The 20025-nt window shown below is 38.9% G+C and overlaps 1 protein-coding gene across 1 annotated transcript in view; it reads left to right on the forward strand.

The window, feature by feature from the left end:
* The window catches only part of scospondin (subcommissural organ spondin), a 118828-nt gene that overhangs the window by 64216 nt on the left and 34587 nt on the right, over positions 1 to 20025 (forward strand). Inside the window, exons 73-90 of the mRNA XM_036580179.1 lie at positions 44 to 90; positions 997 to 1197; positions 1531 to 1701; positions 2015 to 2212; positions 2617 to 2716; positions 2948 to 3168; positions 4527 to 4676; positions 8067 to 8233; positions 8723 to 8868; positions 9830 to 10050; positions 11084 to 11119; positions 11264 to 11428; positions 14463 to 14672; positions 15918 to 16085; positions 16225 to 16359; positions 16497 to 16740; positions 18528 to 18680; positions 18887 to 18933. Of these exons, the coding sequence (XP_036436072.1) occupies positions 44 to 90; positions 997 to 1197; positions 1531 to 1701; positions 2015 to 2212; positions 2617 to 2716; positions 2948 to 3168; positions 4527 to 4676; positions 8067 to 8233; positions 8723 to 8868; positions 9830 to 10050; positions 11084 to 11119; positions 11264 to 11428; positions 14463 to 14672; positions 15918 to 16085; positions 16225 to 16359; positions 16497 to 16740; positions 18528 to 18680; positions 18887 to 18933 (2780 nt within the window). The remainder of the gene's footprint in view (positions 1 to 43; positions 91 to 996; positions 1198 to 1530; positions 1702 to 2014; positions 2213 to 2616; positions 2717 to 2947; positions 3169 to 4526; positions 4677 to 8066; positions 8234 to 8722; positions 8869 to 9829; positions 10051 to 11083; positions 11120 to 11263; positions 11429 to 14462; positions 14673 to 15917; positions 16086 to 16224; positions 16360 to 16496; positions 16741 to 18527; positions 18681 to 18886; positions 18934 to 20025) is intronic.

Below are 20025 nucleotides of genomic sequence, written 5' to 3' on the forward strand. Positions count from 1 at the left end.
TTAACGCCTGTAAGGTGATGTGTTTTATGTTTTCTTTGTTTAGTACCTGTACTGGAGGACAGCTCAACTGTAGCAACAACCCATGTCCAGGTTTGGCAACAACTTCACTCTTGTTTGAACCTTGTCTTATACACATTCTCACAAACTTGCTTTTGAAAATGAAATTTTGAGAGATTAATGCAAAATTTGAAAGTTGAATCCTTGAACAGTGTAAGAGTACACACTGATAGTTATAAACAGCTGATCCTGGCAAGGACAGGCACACTTAATACATAGAGAAAATTTGCTTTAAAAACATTACACATAATTAGTATTGCTGTCTCGGGCATTTATATATAATGAAAGTAAAGTAATTGTTATTAGAGCGATTCTGGTTGTAATGCATTACACTACTTTTTCCAAAAGTACAAAGCAATAGCATTACTGTTATGTGTTAATTTGTACTGTTTTATCCCTACTGCTGTTGCTAATGGACTTGCTTATGTGGTTTGTGATACTGTTTGACATGCTGTTATCTATAAAAATGGACAGAAGAAAATTGCGTAGCCAAGAACCGAAGCAGCCACCTTTAAGATGAATTTTTGCCCAGACATCTGTCCGTTTTATAGATAACACATAGAAAGCACAAAAGCAAGTCTGTTTGAGATTCATGAACAACTCAGCATTGCTTGAGGCAAGTGTTCAGCTTGAACAGGGCTAGCTGGTGGGCGATGAGCTTCCATTTATACTGACATTAGCCACATAGCTCCAGTGTAAAATTAAGAAGCAAACACTGGATACTAGATGTGCGGATGGATTATGTTAGGAATTAGAGGAAAACTGTGTAAACTTGATTTTTTTCACTAAACTTTCAATTTAAAAGAGTGTTTTCTTTAATGAGCAAATTTAGCAGGTTTATAATATTTTAATAGAAGTTGCTTGTCAAATGAAATTGCATGTGTCTGTCTGTCTTTTTACTCTCTCTCCCTCTCTTTTTCATCTCTCTCTGTCCTTCAGTGGATGGGGGCTGGTGTGAATGGTCCAGCTGGACTCCATGCTCTAAGACATGTGGTGCTGAGTGGGTCTCTCGCTATAGGAGCTGTGCTTGTCCAGAGCCCAAGGCTGGAGGGGCAGCGTGCCCAGACCAACAAGAAGAGCATGGTGGCCTTGGGGTGCAGATCCAAAGACAGCAATGCCCATCCATCACCTTCTGTCCAGGTTACACACTACTAAGCCTCATGCATGAGGGCCGGTGCATGGAAAAATAAACTTTCCTTGCTTTTTCGAAATGAAAGTTTGATATAATCATTATTAAAGTGTCAAATTGTTCTATTCCCTTCCTAATCCATACAGTCTATATATGTAAACCACACTGTGAAAACAGGACCATTTTGAATAAATAATAACAATAATAATAATAATAAGAAAAAATTCCCATTTATCTGTGGTCAGTGTTTTGCCCACTGTTATATTCTGCATCCTTTTCTTTTTAAATAAGCCTTTCTTAATGAGAGGATTATATCGACTGCAGGTCTCTCTCTGTCTTTGTAGTTCATGGTTCGTGGGGCTTGTGGAGTGCATGGTCAGAGTGTGATGCATGTGCGGGTGTGTCTGTGAGAAAACGGGAGTGTAACAGCCCCCCTGCCCGGTTTGGGGGTCTACCATGCCACGGAGAGCACATCCAGAGCCGGGGCTGCCATGACAACCAAACCATCTGCTCAGGTTGGCTTTCCCTCAGCATTCAGGGGTCCAAACAGGCTCCAAGGGTGTGCTCAGTGTTTAACCTTATTATTATATTATATATGTTATATATTACCTTATACAAGCTTATTGTTCAGTTATTATCTTAAAGGTTAGTATTTAATAACTGTTATAAATTATTTATTAACTACTGTGAACCTAATATATAAAGTGTATAATAACAATGTATGTAAAGTAGTTATAAACATGTTATAAGGTCTGATTCTGACTTAGAGGCTTAAAAACTGTTTCAGTGTTATTTGTTTTGTCATTTTCTCTCTCTTTCTTAACTCAGACTGCGAAGGGGGTCAGGAGGAGTGGCCTTGTGGGAAGCCATGCCCTCGCTCCTGTGAAGATCTCCATGGTGACACAGAGTGCCTGGACACACCCGGGTGCAGTCAGAGCTGCGGTTGCCCTGGAGACATGGTTCTGCAGGATGGAGTGTGTGTAGAGAGAGAGGAGTGCCGCTGTAAATTCCACAACAGCACCACTGGTGAGAAAAGCGCACCTTGCAGGGTATTTTCAGCACTCACAAAACCAAAGAAAATCTTACATTCATTGGCTGAATTTGATATGCTTTAAAGAGTGTATCTTCATTAGTGGCACTCTGACATAGCATTAAATATTTGATCTATAACACTTTCATACGCACCTCTATGACAAAGAAACCTAAAGGGGCCTTGGTTTGAGCACTATTTTAAATTTTGAAACTAAAAACAATCTTACATTTATTTATCAATAGCAGTGAAACTTTGAAATAGTAAAGAAGCTTTAAAAGTTTGATCTAAAAGCACTTAATAAGCACCTCTAACACCTCCAGCTACTCCTTATAAAAGCTGTAAATTCCTACAGATGGAAATGTGCTACTTTGCTTTTTTCCTTTCTCCTGTTATTTAGGGGGTTTCAGTATCAGCAATACTTCGTGGGAGTGGCCAGGCAGGATGGATTGGCAGTATGCAAATTCAGGAGAGAGCATCATCAGAGACTGCAGCAACTGGTAACCTCAGCTGAGACTTCACCTCAACTATTACACCAAAACAATTAACCCTAATGTTTAAGTCTTTATGAATATCATTTATCATTTTGCTGTCACAGAATAAAGCAGAGAAGGACTCAACATATCTACATATTAACTCTGAAGTTATGACAGCTTGAAATTGAGTTGAAATAATACTGTCCACAAAGATGATATAATCTGCTTATTTGCTCTGCTTTTGTTTGTCATCAGCACCTGTGATGCAGGTGTCCTGAACTGCGACTCAGTTCCTGGTTGCCATGTCGATGGTGGATGGAGCCAATGGGGACCCTGGTCAGAGTGTTCAGTCCCGTGTGGGGGTGGAGTCAAGCTGCGGCTTCGTCAGTGTAATAACCCTGCCCCTCAGGGAGGTGGGAGAGAGTGCAGTGGAGCTGGTGACCAGCAGCAGGAGTGTAATAGTCATTCCTGCGCAGGTGTGTGATCATGGTCAAAGCCTGCTGTTAACATTTGAGCACTTTTAATATATTTGGTTAAGTTAGTTTAGTTTGGTTAAATTAAATCATGTTTTGCCCTGATTCAGCTGTCTCTGGTTGTTTTTGTTTAGCTCTGTCAGTGTTTTGTATTCTATGCAAATCAGCACTGTACTGTCCTGCGGTGATTTTCCTGAAAACGATTAATCTTAGCAAATAACAAACAAGTCGATTCTGCCCTTTGTTTGCCAAAGGGCTTTTAAATTCGAAACTTAATGAATGAGTGTAAAGAACTTTATTGACTCTTCTCCTGAACCAATGCAGGGTAAAGGATGGGCTGTCAAAAATTGTATCCAATGATTTTACTTGTCTACAAACATTTAAATATAACTGGGGGGAATGAAGCCCTTGCAGTGTCCGATTTTGTTTTATAGCCTCCGACAAAAAAACCTAGTAAAAGTTTTACACTATATGTACACTGTATATATATATATATATATATATATATATATATATGTATATATATATATATATATGTGTGTGTGTGTGTGTCAAATTCTTTACGTTTTAAAAAAATGCGTTATCAATCAAAGTGCAATATTGGAAAGTATTACATATTTAAATTAAATTAAGGTCAATTTATTTTAATCATTGCACTTCACTTTGATTGCACTTCACTGAGTTATGACAAAAGACAAATGTTGGATTCGAATGTCTACGATGATGTTAATACAATACAAAGTGATAAGCAAATTCATTATCATTATTATTATTATTATTATATACTTCATATTTTAATGCATAATTACTGTTTATTTGCTGAATTTAACATATTGGGGAAAAAATAAAACATAAGATGTGGCTTGTGCAAAAGTTATGACATATTTTATATTTAATGCTTTTTTTCCTTCTGTGTTAAACTGTAGAAATTGTGCACTAAAATTGGCAAACCCCATATTTACATTTCCCTGTAGAGTATGTTACTGTTTATTATTAAATAGAAAATCAACAAAACATGTCTAATGACCAAGAATGTTCATTTTTGCATATGACTGTACTCTACTGTACTCAAATCTGCAGCCTCTAACTTTTTAATGCAGAATGCAGGCAAAATTCAAATAAAGAAGCACTTTGTAAGTAACAAATAAGTTATGTTAGTCGTTAATTTATGAGCGAGTTTACAGGGTACTTTAGTAGAAAGGGTTTCAGGAAACACTCACTAAATAACCAATATTCTTAAGATAAAGTTAACACTGCTGTGCATTTCAAACTTTTGGATAAACGCGTCCCTGTTCGGTTCAGGTGTGTGAATAGTACTCTTCTATATAACTGTTGAAGAAGTCCCTCTGTGTGTTCCACAGACACTGGCCCGTGGTATGACTGGTCAGCATGGTCTGTGTGCTCTGTGACCTGTGGAGGAGGGGAACAGAAACGTAGCCGTCGCTGCCGCACTCCCCCCTGCACTGGCATGACACGCCAGAGCAAAACCTGCAACACACAGGTGTGCCTAGGTGAGTAACACATGTTATTACCTTAGTTACCATTTTATATGTTTACACTTCAGTAGTGAATGGTAACTGTGAGAAGGCATCATTTATGCATAAGTCAGCATTTGTTTTACCCACAGCTACCCATGATTTTGAGAAATTCACCAAACCTGATTTACAGTTACATAAAGTGAGATACCAGCAGGAGCCATGCATGGAGCTTTATTCTTTTGACCAAATATGAAGCTACCAACAGGACAAAATTCAGTACTTTTAACACCAAATTTCAGTACCTAAGTAGTCAATCAGTGAGCCAGTAATCATCCTTGTTCCAAAATCTAGACAGGATGGGTGATATGACAAAATATCATATCATGATATTTCAAGACAGTTTCACAGTACATGATGTATGTTACAATATTTAAACACCGAAACACAATGCACTAGTAGTGGCACATTTGAAAAAAGCCATCAAAAACGATGAATACAGTGATTTTATTCAGTGTTTCACATACTGCATTACATCAGATCCAACTAAACAGAGCTATTCATGTTGTCTTTGTAATAAAACATGCTGTTTGTCAGTCTTCTGACAAGTGCTGATGATATCCAAAATATGCTCAGCGTCTTTTTTATCTCATCTGTTAATTTCAATAACAAAATTTATCACAATAACGGTAAACTATCATCGTACTGACCACCACTAATCCAGACTGGTGATTGGCTTTCATAAGTATGTTATTATATGCTGATATATTAGACGATTCCCAGCCCTAGAAGCAATAGCGTCCTAGCTTTTTTCCAACCCAAGCTTGTAACAATGTTAATAATAAGTGAATAGAGTATGTTTAGCCAGCTGTTATTGACTGGGATTGGTTTAAAAGCAGTTTTTGAATGTCCTTCAGCATGGTTGGAGAGTTACTGTGTGCTCTCTGAGTTAGAGGAATGTGCTAAAGTGGTGCTTAGAGCCACTTTCTAAGAAGTGATTCACCTTGAAGTTTTTTTTTATGTCCCATGCCGAACAGACTTCTCCAAGCAAAACCTTAATTTCAAATTTATGATCCTGAGCTTTGGGGACAGCCTGCAATATCTTATGGGGCTCTGTTAGTAAGTAGCTCTACTCGGAATGGAGATTGCTCCAACACACTGAGGTGTGTTTGCCATTGCAATTAAACCCTCCTGATGGAGCAGCACTGCCTGGGCTGTGAGATTTTGCTAATCATCCAGTATGTGTGAAGGCCTCCTATAGCGCTAGTCGAGGTTAGCCTGCTGAAATGCCTGGCTAAGCGACATACTCATTTAAAAGTGAAATCACTCCACTCTGCGGTCGTCTGTCTCTCCTCGTTCCTTTGTGAATTCAGACGAGCTATTTCTGGCGACCTGCTGCGAAATAAGCTGCTCATTTTCTGGTTCTGGTAAGGCTTGACATTCACAGGAAGGACAGGTAGCTAGATCCTCCTACACAAGACATCTGTTTTAGGAATAGTTTTGGGACAAGGTCTAATGGAGGAACAAGTGGCAGCTTTCATATTTTCTGTAGTCTGTCATAGTTTACAGCAGAGGCTCTTGTACCCATACTCTTTGTAGTAGCAATGGCAGCTAACAGATTCTCTCTAGTAAACTGTAATGGGGGTCACCCCTCTGTTCCCATGGCCTGTTTTATCAGGGCTTTGTGTTCCCAGGGTATTAGCTTAAGTGACCCCTTTGGAGCAGCAAGGGGTAAATTCAGCATCAATGTAGACTTCAGGAGCAGAACCTGCCCAAAAATCATTGCGTTTTTACATAATGTCCATTTCATCCCATGCTTATTATTTTAAAACTAACGTTTGATTTGCTATATAAACTGGGCTTTATGTGGTGAACTATGCATTTACTCTACTTTGATAGCAGCAAAAAAAGAACAGTACACTATGGTTCTCTCTGTAAACAAGAAAGCAAAGCAGTTGTTCGAAAAGTTATTTTATGCTACCACTCTGACTTAAAAATGAAATCGCATTACAATTTTCTTAGCTAGCAAATTAGCTCACTGTGACTAACCTACCCAAGGGCAAGTGCATTCCTGCTCTCTTTTTACAATGCATGTCCTTTTCTGGCTCATAACTGTAATGATGACCTTAGAAACCCTTTCATAGGTTCATGTATCATATTGCTGTATGATGTAATTGGGGTTTAATCTGCTTGTATGCCTTGGGGCTACAGGTGTCTGTGCCCTGTGGGTGTAGTTAAAATCTTTTAAATCAGTACAGCTCAACACAGCACAAGTCAGTTCCCCTGTGACTGATGTGGATGAATTACACAGGCTTTAGTAAGCATGGAAAGAGAGAGTCAACAGCCAGCAGAACCAGAGCCTAATGTTACCACACACCAATCTGCACACCAAAAGCTCAAAACCTTTGTTTTTATTGAAGGTATTCTCATTGCCGCCACCAGTCAGCCAGCTGACAGCTTCCAACACTGCTATTCATCATCTCTCTGTTACTCCATTAATGTAAACCCATAACCAGACCACTAGAAGTCATAAACTCTCAAGGTTTGAAGAAGTCGATCAATCTAAAGTGCTAATTGTCTTTTTCACCTCAGCTAACGTTACTAGCCTAGTCAGAATTGATCTTGTATCATTTAGCAGGAAAATGGGGAGTTTCTGAAGAGTTAACTGATATCAAACATGATACATTTATATATTTATCAAAATTGATATTAAAAAATTCCATTCCATTAAAACTATGAGTATAGTAAGTTAGAATATGAAATGTAAACTCATCCTGAACTTGAGATGAACTTGAGCTATATGTGTTGTATCTGCGCTGTGTCTGATTGGCTACAAGATGCTGTGGTGGTGTGCGGTAGAGTCTATTAGGCAAAACCATCAACGTCACCAAAACAACTGAGGTTTGTTTCACAAGGGCCAAATAATCCCTTTTTCCTGACTAAAACACTATAGAACTATTCAAATGGAACAATAAATACATGTTAATATAAAAATAGATATTTAATGAAAATAATTATCCAGGGCGCCTGGGCATGAGCCCAGGTAAACCAATGCATTATATCACCCCTAGATATAACATATAAAGAGCTGACCATAGGACCTTGGCAACATAGGTACACTCTTCTGAAATGAATGCACATGATTCCGTTACCCAAGAATGGACAGAGACTCTCTAAAGAATTGTGAACTGAAACCATCACAACTTTAGCTACTTAAAAGTACTGCTTTGTAGTAATGTCTGCTGATTATAGGCCTAAAAGACATCAGACTATTTAAGAGTGTTTTTAAGCTAAATAGAAATAAAAAATGCCTTGGAGCTTCCTGATAGAGAAACTTAGAGGCTTCTCGACCAACCCAAAAACAACATGTCAAATGGAGTTCAGTGTTATAGCAGTATGGGTTCTTTCTCTCTCTGTGTGTGTCAGAGGTGGGCTGCCCCCCAGGCCGCCTGTACCGGGAGTGTGAGAGAGGTGAGGGTTGTCCTTTCAGCTGTGCTCAACTCAGCGGCCTTGAAGGCTGCTACTCAGAGGGATGTGAGGAGGGCTGCCACTGCCCATTCAACACCTACCAGCACAACGGAACCTGCCTGCAGGTCAGATGAATAACACACTAGTGTTTAGTACAAAGGTGTCTATGGAGTATACAGTGTATTTGTCAGTAAGTGGGATAGTTTGCAGATTCCTCTGTGTTTTGAAGACTGTATTCAGGCTATACAGCTATACAACAGTTATTGATGGTCTGTAAATGCTTTGTAGATGTTCACCTTGTCATTAACCTAAATTGAACTATATATTCTGCTCAATGTTTCCCTAACCTCTAAACCAAACCGTAACCTCTAAACCCAGAACCTGTACTGTAGTCCAAATCTTAACCCTAAAACTGATACTGTTGATCACTTGCCCCAGATTGACAAGAATTTGGGCAATTATAGATAAGCCACAATCAACCATCAAAATGTGACCAAATTTTTTGTTTATGTTTATAGGCTTCTCTGTCAAGATGAGGTAGAAAGATTTCGATTGTGTGTATAATGTACTGGCTTTGCACTGTTTGGGAAAGTTGTGCTTTATCACATCTGTAGGAGTGTCCGTGCCTCGTGGACAGAGAGCTCTTGACCTCACTTCAGAGAGTGTCTGTGACCCCAGAGTTAACCCCAGACCTGCAGAACATTACCATGGGAACAGAGCTCAGGTCTGGAGAGGAGCTGATGCATGAGTGTAGCTCCTGGTAAGAAGAGTTTCTTTTGTAAACCTTCATATCTTGGGGTCATCGGTGTCTGATGTTCTGGAGGATTTCTGCTTTCGCTCAGGCCTTTTGTGGCAGCAGCCCAGAGAAATGTAGGCAGAAGTGCCTCGTTCAAAAGCAAGAACTGACTCTTTTCTGTTGCTGTTTGTACTGAAACTTTTCATATCTCATCTGTGTAACTAATGATGCTTCTGCGCTAAGGTATGAAGTTAATTTTCAACGTACCAGTCCTGAGCAACTTAACAGGTTTAAATAAATGGTAAAAAAAAAATAGAAAGCTGGAAAAAAAATAAAAATTTTACATGTGTCAGAAATGAATAACAGAGTTGTAGTTGGGCCTGTAATGAGTGAGAGCTTTATAGCATCAAAAATAAAATTGATGGGGCTCCTGGCTTGTGCATCTGTCTAAGCCAGAGATGTTCAAATCTGGACCTTGAATCTGTTTTTCAGGTTCTGAATTTTGCAGTCACTAGTAGGTATGACACTGGATGGCCTATCAGTTACATCAGCAGTACATCAGCAGCAGCAACTAACTATCATTAATAACGGAATACAGGACTAGAAGCTGGTTCATAGCCTAGATTTTAAGAACTCTAGTCTAATGTTGACCTTATTGTCAGGAGATCATGAGATTAATCCTAGGCAATGACTCATCTGTAGCCGTCTGTATCTGGGAGTCTAAGAGAGTGTTGAGCTATCTAACAATCCAGAGGTAGCAGCAGTTCATAAAGATGTCATGGCTGTTTCCTGCAAATGCAGAAAAAGCATGCTCATTTCAGAGACGTCATTCATATATTTTATTCATATAGTGTATTTACTGAATACAAATAATAATAATAATAATAATAATAATAAAATTAAATGAGCAGCATTTATTGGAGCATGATGATGGAGTTGGTGGGCAGTAATGTGTGGTCTGGTTTATCTTCCTTGTCCCCCTCAGTTTGTGTCAGCATGGCCTGTGGAACTGTTCTCTGGTGCCCTGTCCTCGTGATGGGGGTCTGACCTCGTGGGGCCCCTGGGGGTCCTGCTCGCTCAGCTGTGGGGGTCTAGGGCAAAAAGTCCGCAGCAGAAGCTGCACTCAGCCCAGCCCCGCCCATGGGGGTCGAGACTGTGTGGGAGCCCTACAGGAGAATGCGTACTGCCAAACTCCAGACTGCCCAGGTCAGACAAAAACCCCTCTATACTTCATATTACTGTTAATCTCTCTTTTTTCATTAGAATATTTAGCACAAGTGATAAATCACGAATAACATGATAAAGGGGATGAGAATCCCTCTGAATGTTCTCTCTCACTCTGAGCTTTTAGAAGTCAAGATATTTATTTTATTTTACTACAAATGCAGTATTGTTTGAAAGTTTATGAATCTGTGCATCTGACAGAATTTCTCAGTGCTTATTTTAGGGAGTTGTAAGTGACAAATAATTAATATCAAATTGCACCATGCTTTTGTTGTCGTTGAGTGCGTTTGCATGCACTTAATAATCTGATAACTGCAGAAAATCCGATTTTGTCAGTAATTAGTTCAACATGGTTACATGCACTTGGGTAATCAGATAATGGGAAAACACGAGTCAGTCAATAATAGGATTTCTGATTTGCAACCAGCCAGTAAACTCACAGATGTGACATAAACATAATCTCAGACATTAAGCTGCAGCTTTTTTTGTAAACATGGCTCAAAATATGAATGTGAAGATGAAAATGCGAATAATCATCTAGAAGATGAAGAATATTCAAATCCTTCATTTCGTCAAGCATGTAGTTGGTTTCAGCGTCACTCCTAAGATGTTTTGTGGCCATCTTGTGGGCGGTGTTAAACACTGCCTGCTATTTCCAGGACAGCGGTCTATTTCACGCATGAACAGACTGAAAAAAATGAACGAAATTTGAGTTAAAGGTGTACATGCACTGAAAAACTTGATTACAAAGCTAAAATCTAGCTCTCTTTATCAAATATCTTAATCAGATTTCAAGGCCTTAATCCAATTTAAGAAATCGGAGTATGCTGTTTACATGACCACTTGAATAATCAGATAATTGCCGAAATCTGATAATGATTGGATTATTGAGTGCATGTAAACACACTCACTGGTAATAGCTCTGACTTCTAATAGTAAAGATAATCCTAAATAGCTTTTGGGAAATAGCTTTTTCTGTCTAATGTGTGACTAATGATAATTATGCTGATTGCAGTGAATGTACTTCCTACAGAGGAACCTCCTCTATCAGGTAATCAATCATACAGCTGTTTAATTTTCACACTAGCACACTAGGTTTGTAATGGTTAACTTCTTATCTCTTGTCATTACCTTATTGTATCACAGAGTTTTTATTTGCTTATCTCTCTCTTTCTTTCTCTCTCTCTCAATGCAGATGAAGACATAGGGTTCTCTCAGTGGTCAGCTTGGAGTACATGTTCTAAAACCTGTAGTGATGCAGGTGCTCCTGCAGTGAAGTCTCGTAAGAGAGAGTGCATCAGTGCACCCTGCTCAGGACAGAACAGCCAAGAGAGAATCTGCAACCTCCCGCAGTGTCCTGGTAATGCCTTCTTCTGCTCCTGATTTCATTTACACAATCATATCTTCCAAACCTATTACTAAACCTACTATGAAGCAATGTGTTCTCTACCATGTTCTCTTTGTAGTAAACATGCATGTTTCTTAAGTATTGACAGTATCCGCAATATATATCAGAAAAGCATCATGTGACAACCATATTGTTACATAATATATCACGATCTGATAAAATACTGTCATATTGCCCACCCTGTCCAGAGGTGTATAAGCTCATACAGTCTTGCTTATCTTTGGAAGCACTATGACAGTCAAAAAGCCATAATAGTTGAACACTGCATATTCATTTATGGGTAGATTTGGTAATGTTTTACACCATCACAGTCTACTTTTTTGGAATTAATCAATTTTGTAATTTACTAAGTAGTGCCTATAAAAAGATCAAAGGCCTATTGCCTCCGTTTTGCACTTTTGCCTCATTTCATGTTTATATGGGAGTTTTATTTATAGGAGTTTCCCACTCAAAGCAAACAAATACTGGGAGGAGATTATAATGGATCACCTACTTTCATTTACTAAGACTGATAATAAATACTAGAGATGAACCAGTCAGTGTTTTTAGAGCCAGTAGTGATCACTGATGAGCTTCCAGCACAATCGACCAATAGCCAATACCAATCAAGGGTGGGGCTGAAGACCAAATTTAAAGGCACGGTAAACGATTCTGGAGAACAATTGTTGATATTTGAACTCAACAGCAAAACAAACACACCCCTCCTTTCACCTCTCCTTAACAAGCTCTGCCCCCAAATTCATAGACACGCATTGTAAAGGCAAACAAAACTTTTTTAGATCTTCATGGCAGAAAAACCCCTTGCAAACGTTGAACAGACAAATGCAATGAGACAACGTTAGAGTAAACAAACGACACAGCAAGTAATGCAACTGATGTTAACTTGGCTGTGGGTTAGCAAACTGTCACTACAGTTGTTGCTGCAAAGCTCACCAGTTGCTATCACAAACATAAATACTAGCAAAATAATACTGACCTATTGGTTCTGTGAAGAGCAAAAAATAAGCTGATGCTACCCACCTGTCAAGCAGAAACCAAGCAGCCCACTCATCTCTTTTCATGCCTTTCAACTCTCAGTAAAGCTGTAGTTAGCTTCTTTTTTGCCAGCTTTTTGTCAGGATTTTCCTATTTCACCTTAAATGTTGCAGCAGTAATATTTGGTGCCTCGCACAACAGTTGAAATAACCAGAGCCTATGCAACCAGCACAGATGATCAAACAGGACAAAATAGTCCTCCTGCTTCATGGATGAGGTTTTAAATATGTGATAAAAAGGGCTGACATACGATCACTTTTGTAGTTCTTTTTATTTTCAGTCCCAGCCAAAGCTGTAGGTCAGTAAGCTAGTGCAATGTAAGCTAAGCTAAGATTAGCACCTGGATGCTAATGTGCTAACAGAAATCAACCCTCAAAGTTTAACAACAGACAGTGTTAACAGACCTTTCCACCTTAAATGATGCAGCAGTTATAATTTGGCACCTCAGACGAAATATGGCTGATATGTTTTACATCACTGATCAGCTCTCATGTTTGGCCAAGTTGGAGAAATGTCAACTGATCACATATTTGGGCTGAAAATTGGTCGATACCAATACATAGCCGACCAATCCTTTCATCTCTAGTCTGTATGTTATTTAACGCCTGAGAAAACTCTTACTTTTCAGAAACTTTTGAGAAAATACATATTTATTTTGACCCAATGAGTCGAAGTTTTAACCTACAACAACTTTTTTCTCGCATCTGGTAGAAACAGGCTTTCATACAAAAAGTACGTAAGCTAAACACATGGTTATAGTGTGCTTGTCATATGTTAACTGCGAATTTGGCCTATGTTCATTTGTAGGGAAGTAGATAACTTCCCTGATAGCAAGAGAGCAGTGGACTACTGTTTGTGAATTTAAACTCTGTTTGAGGAGATTAAAAACTAGTTAGACCTTATATGCAGGAACAGTAATCTGAGTGGTCCAAGGGTGGACCAGCAGTGGCAAAGAGTCAGTGGGGTGCTGACCTTATCAAGCCAGCAGACCGATATATGCTTGCTATCTGGGCTGCAAGACTGGCCACCCCCCTTAGCACGAAGTGTCAGTGGACTGTCTGTTATTAGTGCCTCTATTAGTAAATCTACCCCTTAGTCTTCCTAATTCAGTGACTTAGTGCACAGATATTTTAACTTGTATTGAGCTCTTATGTAGATCTATATTTGTGCTGATGCCTGTAAACTTGGTTGTGCTGTTCAACCCATCTTTTCTATAGAGTGTGGTGCTGTCTGCACTTTTTTAAAGTTGGTAGTACAGCCAAGAAGTCCAACATCCTATTAGGCCAGCTTTATGAACAGGGTGTCCCAAAAAATTGACATCATTTGAGATGTGAATATCTGAGTAAGTGTATGTCCTAAATAGACTTCATGTTGCACAATACAAGATTTATTTATCAAAATTTGAACAAGAAATTCAGAGGGATGTAAATTTTATAACCGATTTCACAAAGCTTCACCAATGTAATATCTTCCAATACTGGTGGTCGTCCAGATCCCTTTGCCCTGCACAGACAGCCTTCCTCTTTGAATTTTTTGTGCCATGTCCAAATCTGCTTTCCAGTTGGTGCATTTTTATTGAATTGTCTTGAAAATGCACCTGCACACTCTTGTTTGACTGTGTTTGAGCATATTCTAATACACAAAATGCGTTTTAATTTCTAGTGAACGCCATTCTTCAACCTGAAAAAAAAACATTATAAATTGAACTTGGTTAGTTTTTACACATTTTGTTACAATTTGAGATCATTTCAGGGAGAATTGGCTATGTTATTAGACTACGAAATGATGTCAATTTTTTTGGGACATGCTGTATAACATTAGCATTAGAGTCTTCCTTGTTGGAAGTACTGCTCATTTAATCTTACAAGTTCCAGTTGTCATTCTGTAATAAACTCTTAAGTATATTTCTGCTTAGCATATAAACTCAGCTGGCTGTGCTGTTGTTTGGTAGATGGTGGGGTGTGCGTGGGTGAAGTGTGTGCCCACAGGAACTGCTCGTGGACACAGTGGAGTGAGTGGAGTGCGTGTTCACGCTCCTGTGGGGTGGGCCAGCAACAGCGCTTCAGGAGCTTCCTTGCCCCGGGCGTTAACGGAACCTGGTGTCCAGACATCCTCAGGGGCAATGTGGAGAACCGCTTCTGCAACATCCGCGCATGCCGTGGTGAGAAAGGGGATCGCTTTATACTGCTGTGCTTTGATGTTTTGCACATATGTTGCGATAGTTTTGCCATGTACTGTGCATTGTTCATTTCTGATTCAGTAAATGGACAGGTAAAAAGCAAAATTTAGAGCCAATAAGTGGTGCATAACTTCTACACTTTAACATCTACACTTTAAGACAAAGTTTTTAGTTTTCACCAAAGGTATTAGGTTGGTTAAAGTAATGAATCAAATGTGTCAAAAAAGAAGTAGCAGTTTTACTGCCGGAGCTGAAACATCACAGTACTGTCTTAGACTCTGCCAAGCATCTGTTGTTGGATGCAGTGCAGCAGTTCCTGAACAAGTGCAGGTGTACATTTAAGACATAAACAGCTTAGATTTTTAGATTTTAGTTGTTGGAAGCACTTATTCAGTCAGGGTAACAAAAAGGTGACTGAAGCTTGAAGCTTTTGCATTTGGTTTATGAATAGTCCATGACAAAATTCATTTTTTTTTAACTTTGAATTTTCATTTGTGAAATCTTGTGAAAGTTGATTCTCAACTGTTTTGGGGCGAAGGATAGGGTTAGGGTTTAGATTGGGTTCTACAGTAGGTTATTCCAGTAAAGTGTTACTGAATAGTTTACAGAAGAATCAGATTCACAATTAATTTTTTTTTCCTTTTCTCATGTGTAGACAACCAGCCAGGACATGTTTAGGGTCCAAATTTTGCTTCTTTAATTTGCACTGGAGCTACAAGTCTAATCTAGCTGAAAAATAATGGATATCTATGTGACCCAAAATCCATTATTATAAACACTTCTATTATAATACTCTTGTAGCTCCAGTGCAAAACTAAAGAAGAATAAAAAAAAGCATCTTAGCTGATTGTGTAAATATAATTTATGGCAAACCTTTGCTTTAATAAGAGAAGGAAATCAAATAGCTTAAGTAGCCCTTTCCCCTTCTGTATAAAAGATTTAATTGTACATGTACAACCAGATGCAGTTTTTTCTCACTTTTTGTAAAATGGTGTACATTTTTCCATAAAGGTTGAGAGCTATGGTAATAAACTATACAACTTTACTTTTAACTTTACTGAAGTTTTAAAAAGAGTTATATACACAGGACTTACATGCACTAAGTGCATCAGACCTCTTCAAGCAAATATAAAAAAAAGGTGTGCAGCATAAAAAGACAGGGATAGGCAGAATTCAGCTAGACTGCTTTTTCTAAATGAAAGACTTAAAACTCTGTTCCTTTTTCAGTGGATGGGAGTTGGTCTCGCTGGAGTCCGTGGTCACGCTGTGATAAGGCGTGTGGGGGCGGCCGCTCGATCCGGACACGCTCCTGCTCCAGCCCTCCCCCTAAAAATGGGGGGCGGAAATGTGTTGGAGAGAAGAACCAAGTCAAACCTTGCAACACCAAACCATGTGGTACGACTGACCAAAACATTTGCATTTATTTATTGAGGTGTTCAACTTCTGTATGTATGTAGAGAAAAATGCTTAATAAGTATATCTTTTAAAGTTTTATACACTGGAATGTGCTGTTTAATCTGTGTGTAAATCCTAGATGAGCGTGGGTGCCCACCGGGTCAGGAGTTTGTGCCCTGTGCTAACGAATGCCCTCAGCGATGCTCGGACCTGCAGCAAGGCATTCAGTGCCAGACCAATACTGAGTGCCAGCCTGGCTGCCGCTGCCCTCGAGGTGAAAGAGGGAGAACAAATGGATTTGACCCTTAGATTAGTTCTATCTTTAGATGTACTGTTTTATTGGATAGGTCAGTGCATAAGCAGACTTAAGCCATAACTGTAACTTCTGTGTTTATGTGTGAATGTGTATAGGAGAGCTGCTGCAGGATGGGGTGTGTGTGAAGCTGTGGCAGTGTGACTGTGTGGATGCTGCAGGTCAGAGCTGGGCTGCAGGCAGCCAGCACCAGGTTGACTGCAATAACTGTAGCTGCACAGATGGACTGCTTCTCTGCACTAACCACACCTGCGCAGGGGACAGCAGCTGCTCATGGAGCTCCTGGTCCAGCTGGGCCTCCTGCAGTGCCACCTGTGGGTCAGGACAAAGAACACGCTTCAGGTGAGAGCTAGGGATGTGCTCGGTACTTGAGTACTTGGTTAACCGTTCAAGATCTCAGTGTTTGTGTCAATGGTCTTGTCACTCCAAAACATGAGTGTCTGAACGTGAGCGTGTTGCCAGGGTTGTGTTGTTAAGGATGTGGCTGAGATGGCAGATGCATTGTGTGTGGCTTTATAGTTAAACAGGCTAAATACTCTAGCTGAAATTAGCTAGGTCCAGAAACTGAAAAATATTTCTCTGACAAACTAAAATATTGGCACATTGTCCACTGAGGAGAAAAGACCTTGTGTAAGACGAGTTTCCATCAACATCCAGTGTTGTACAAGTTAGCTGTAGTTTTAGCTCACATCTGAGGCAGCCTCTGTTACCCATCTAACATGAAAACTACTGAATTCTCTCTGCTTTTTTTGAACAATAAAATATGTTTTCAGATGTATTCCTCTACTTGCTGTAAATTTTGATGCTACTTTTTTAGCTTAATACATTTCCACCACCTAAAAGAGTAGCGTCCGGCTCCAACCCTGTATTACTCTTGGCCAAAGTACCATTTTTTGTGATTTCTCCTTCCTGTGGTTAACCAGATATCCGTTCATTAACTCCTGCGGATACTCAAATCAAAATCGAAAATAATGCACAACACACATCCCTAGTGACAGCTATGGCTAAGACTCCGCTGTGATTTTATTATGAGAAAAAGAGATTGAATGTTTGAATGAATTTAAAGGGGCCATATTATGTGTGTATGTTTGGTTTTTATTTTTACCCAATTTTCTTCCCAATTTAGTCGTCTCCAATTCCAACTCTCAGAGAGAGCGAAGCCAATTGTGCTCTCTAGGACTCCCGGCCACAGATGGTTGTAGCATCACCAGGGATCGAACTCGTGATCTCCTGATGATAGGGCCAACGCTTAGACGGTTGTGCCACTTGGGAGCCCCTGTATTTTATTTAATTTTTTGTTATTTCTTCTGAAGCCTACTTATGCTGTGTGGCTTTATGTACCCAAAACATTTGTTTTTCCATTTTGAAATGACATAAATTGTTTTTGTTAATCAGTCCTTTAAGACAGCTATGTGCAACTGACCTCTCTGTTCTGATATAGAACTACATTCCAGCAGGCCAGACAAACTGACAAGTTTGGATTGAAATTCTGAGGGAAGTTGGAAAAAATAAGCTTCATTTACTTCTTTTCAGGTGTCTGAATTCTTTGACAGCCTTCACTGATATGTGTATTTTCTGATAACAAGTAGCAGCACAACATTTGAAAATTTTCTCTCTTCCACATCATTAACTATGCTTCAGACTGCAGAAACAACACTCCTCATCACTTCATTTGTGATTGAGTAGGCTAAACTGTTGGAGGCTAAATGGGCATCTTCTTTTAATGTAAACTGCTTAAATGATTACCATGATGAATTCAAAAAAGGGCTGTTTGGCACCTTAATGTCCATATATATGGGCTGGGTAGCCAACAATACTTTTTGAAATTGTAACAGTGTTAACATAGCTAAAGCTCTTTTCTTTCTTTAAAAAAAAAAGCAAAGAATTCTTTTTCCATGCTGTGGCTGCTTGAAAACAGTCTGTCTGAGTGACTGTTGTTTGGGTCCAGATGCTTAGTGAAGTGGTGATTAAGAAAGTGGGGGATAAAGAATGAATGGGAAGAAGGAGTGTAGAAAGCTGTGGGCTGATGGAACAGAGGAGATTGACAGATCACTTTGCGAGTTATCACTGGTGAAAAAAAAACGTGAATTATCACTTGTCAAGAACTGACAACTATACTGCCCTTTCAGATCGCTGATTCCAGAGTCCCCAGATGTTGACTGTCAGTTTGAGGAAGTTCAGCGCAAATCATGTGACCTAGGGCCCTGCCCCCCGCTGTGTCTCCATGACAACCAGGAGCTGTCTGTCGGAGACACATGGTTGCAAGGGGAATGTAAACAATGGTGGGTGAGGTCCAGGATGTGATATCTGGGTATATTTTAAAATATCATTTGGTTTCTTTTGCTGATTTTCTTGTTTTAAATGAAATAATACTAGTATATAAATAAACATATAGTGCACGCAGATGCTAACACTGTGCAAACACAAACACACTATGTCATGTACTGTGTGTGAATTGTTGTTTTTGTATTTTCATTGTGGTATTCAGCACATGTATCCCGGAAGGAGAGTACTGCCAAGATATTGACTGTCGAGGTGGGTAAAATCTGCAGTAATCTGAAAAATACATTTCTGTAACAGCTGTCTAAAAATGTGTTTTATTGCAGTTGAATCTTTTGAAGTCCTGTGAATCACAAATGCACATTATTTTATTATTTTATATCTGTAATAGATGTAAAAATTGTTTTAGATCAATATTTAAATCATTATAGGAGCAGCAAAAAGTTGCTGTCAGATAAATGCTAATATTTGAAATTTGAAATGTTCTGGACGTTGCGGGCGCACTGATATAAGAACTGTGGGCCGATATCCAGTACTTTTTTCTTGTACATACAGAAACTTTGCATGTCAAGACATAAACATTTAGACAATGTAGAAATTGGGATTAGGTCCGCCAGGATTAGCATTACAGAGAAATATTATTTATTTTATTTAATTCTACAACACTATACTATAAATGCTTATGCTTATAAATAAATAAAATACAGACATTTTAGCACAGTGACCCAACTTCACCTAAACCTTCTGCTTTTCTGGAGTGTCATTAACTTATCATGAAATATTGGCTTGAAACATCAAATCTTTCAAATGCTGATATTCTTTGTAGACAAAAACCGATATGATTCTGATATCATCATGCATTCCTGCTGGATGGAAACTTTATTAAAGCTTATTTCTCAGTGCTGTTCTGCTTTCTGGGTCTTTCTGCTGCTCTGTTCATCATCATTAGCTTCCTACTAAATACACGTGTACAGTCACATGACATGTTTTGTTGATTTTCTAAGTGAAAATAAATAACACATCTTCTACAGAAAACACACTTAAATATGATATTTTTCTGCAAATTTTAACATTAACATATTGGAGAAAATGAAAACATAAAATGTAAAATGGGCCATAACTTTTGCACAGGCCACATTTTTATTAAACGTTGAATTCGGCAAATAAACTGTAATTGTGCATTGAAATGTTCACTTAGAATTTCAACAAAATGTAGTTTGACCAGGGGTGCCCAAACTTTTTATATGACTGTACATGAAATGTGAAGTTGCACAAGACCTGCAAATTATAATTACTTTATGTGTGAATCTGCAAAAGTAATTTTGTAGTAGTAAAAATATTGGTCCT

Source organism: Colossoma macropomum, unplaced genomic scaffold, assembly GCF_904425465.1.
Source record: "Colossoma macropomum unplaced genomic scaffold, Colossoma_macropomum, whole genome shotgun sequence".
NCBI classification, from domain to species: Eukaryota; Metazoa; Chordata; class Actinopteri; order Characiformes; family Serrasalmidae; genus Colossoma; species Colossoma macropomum.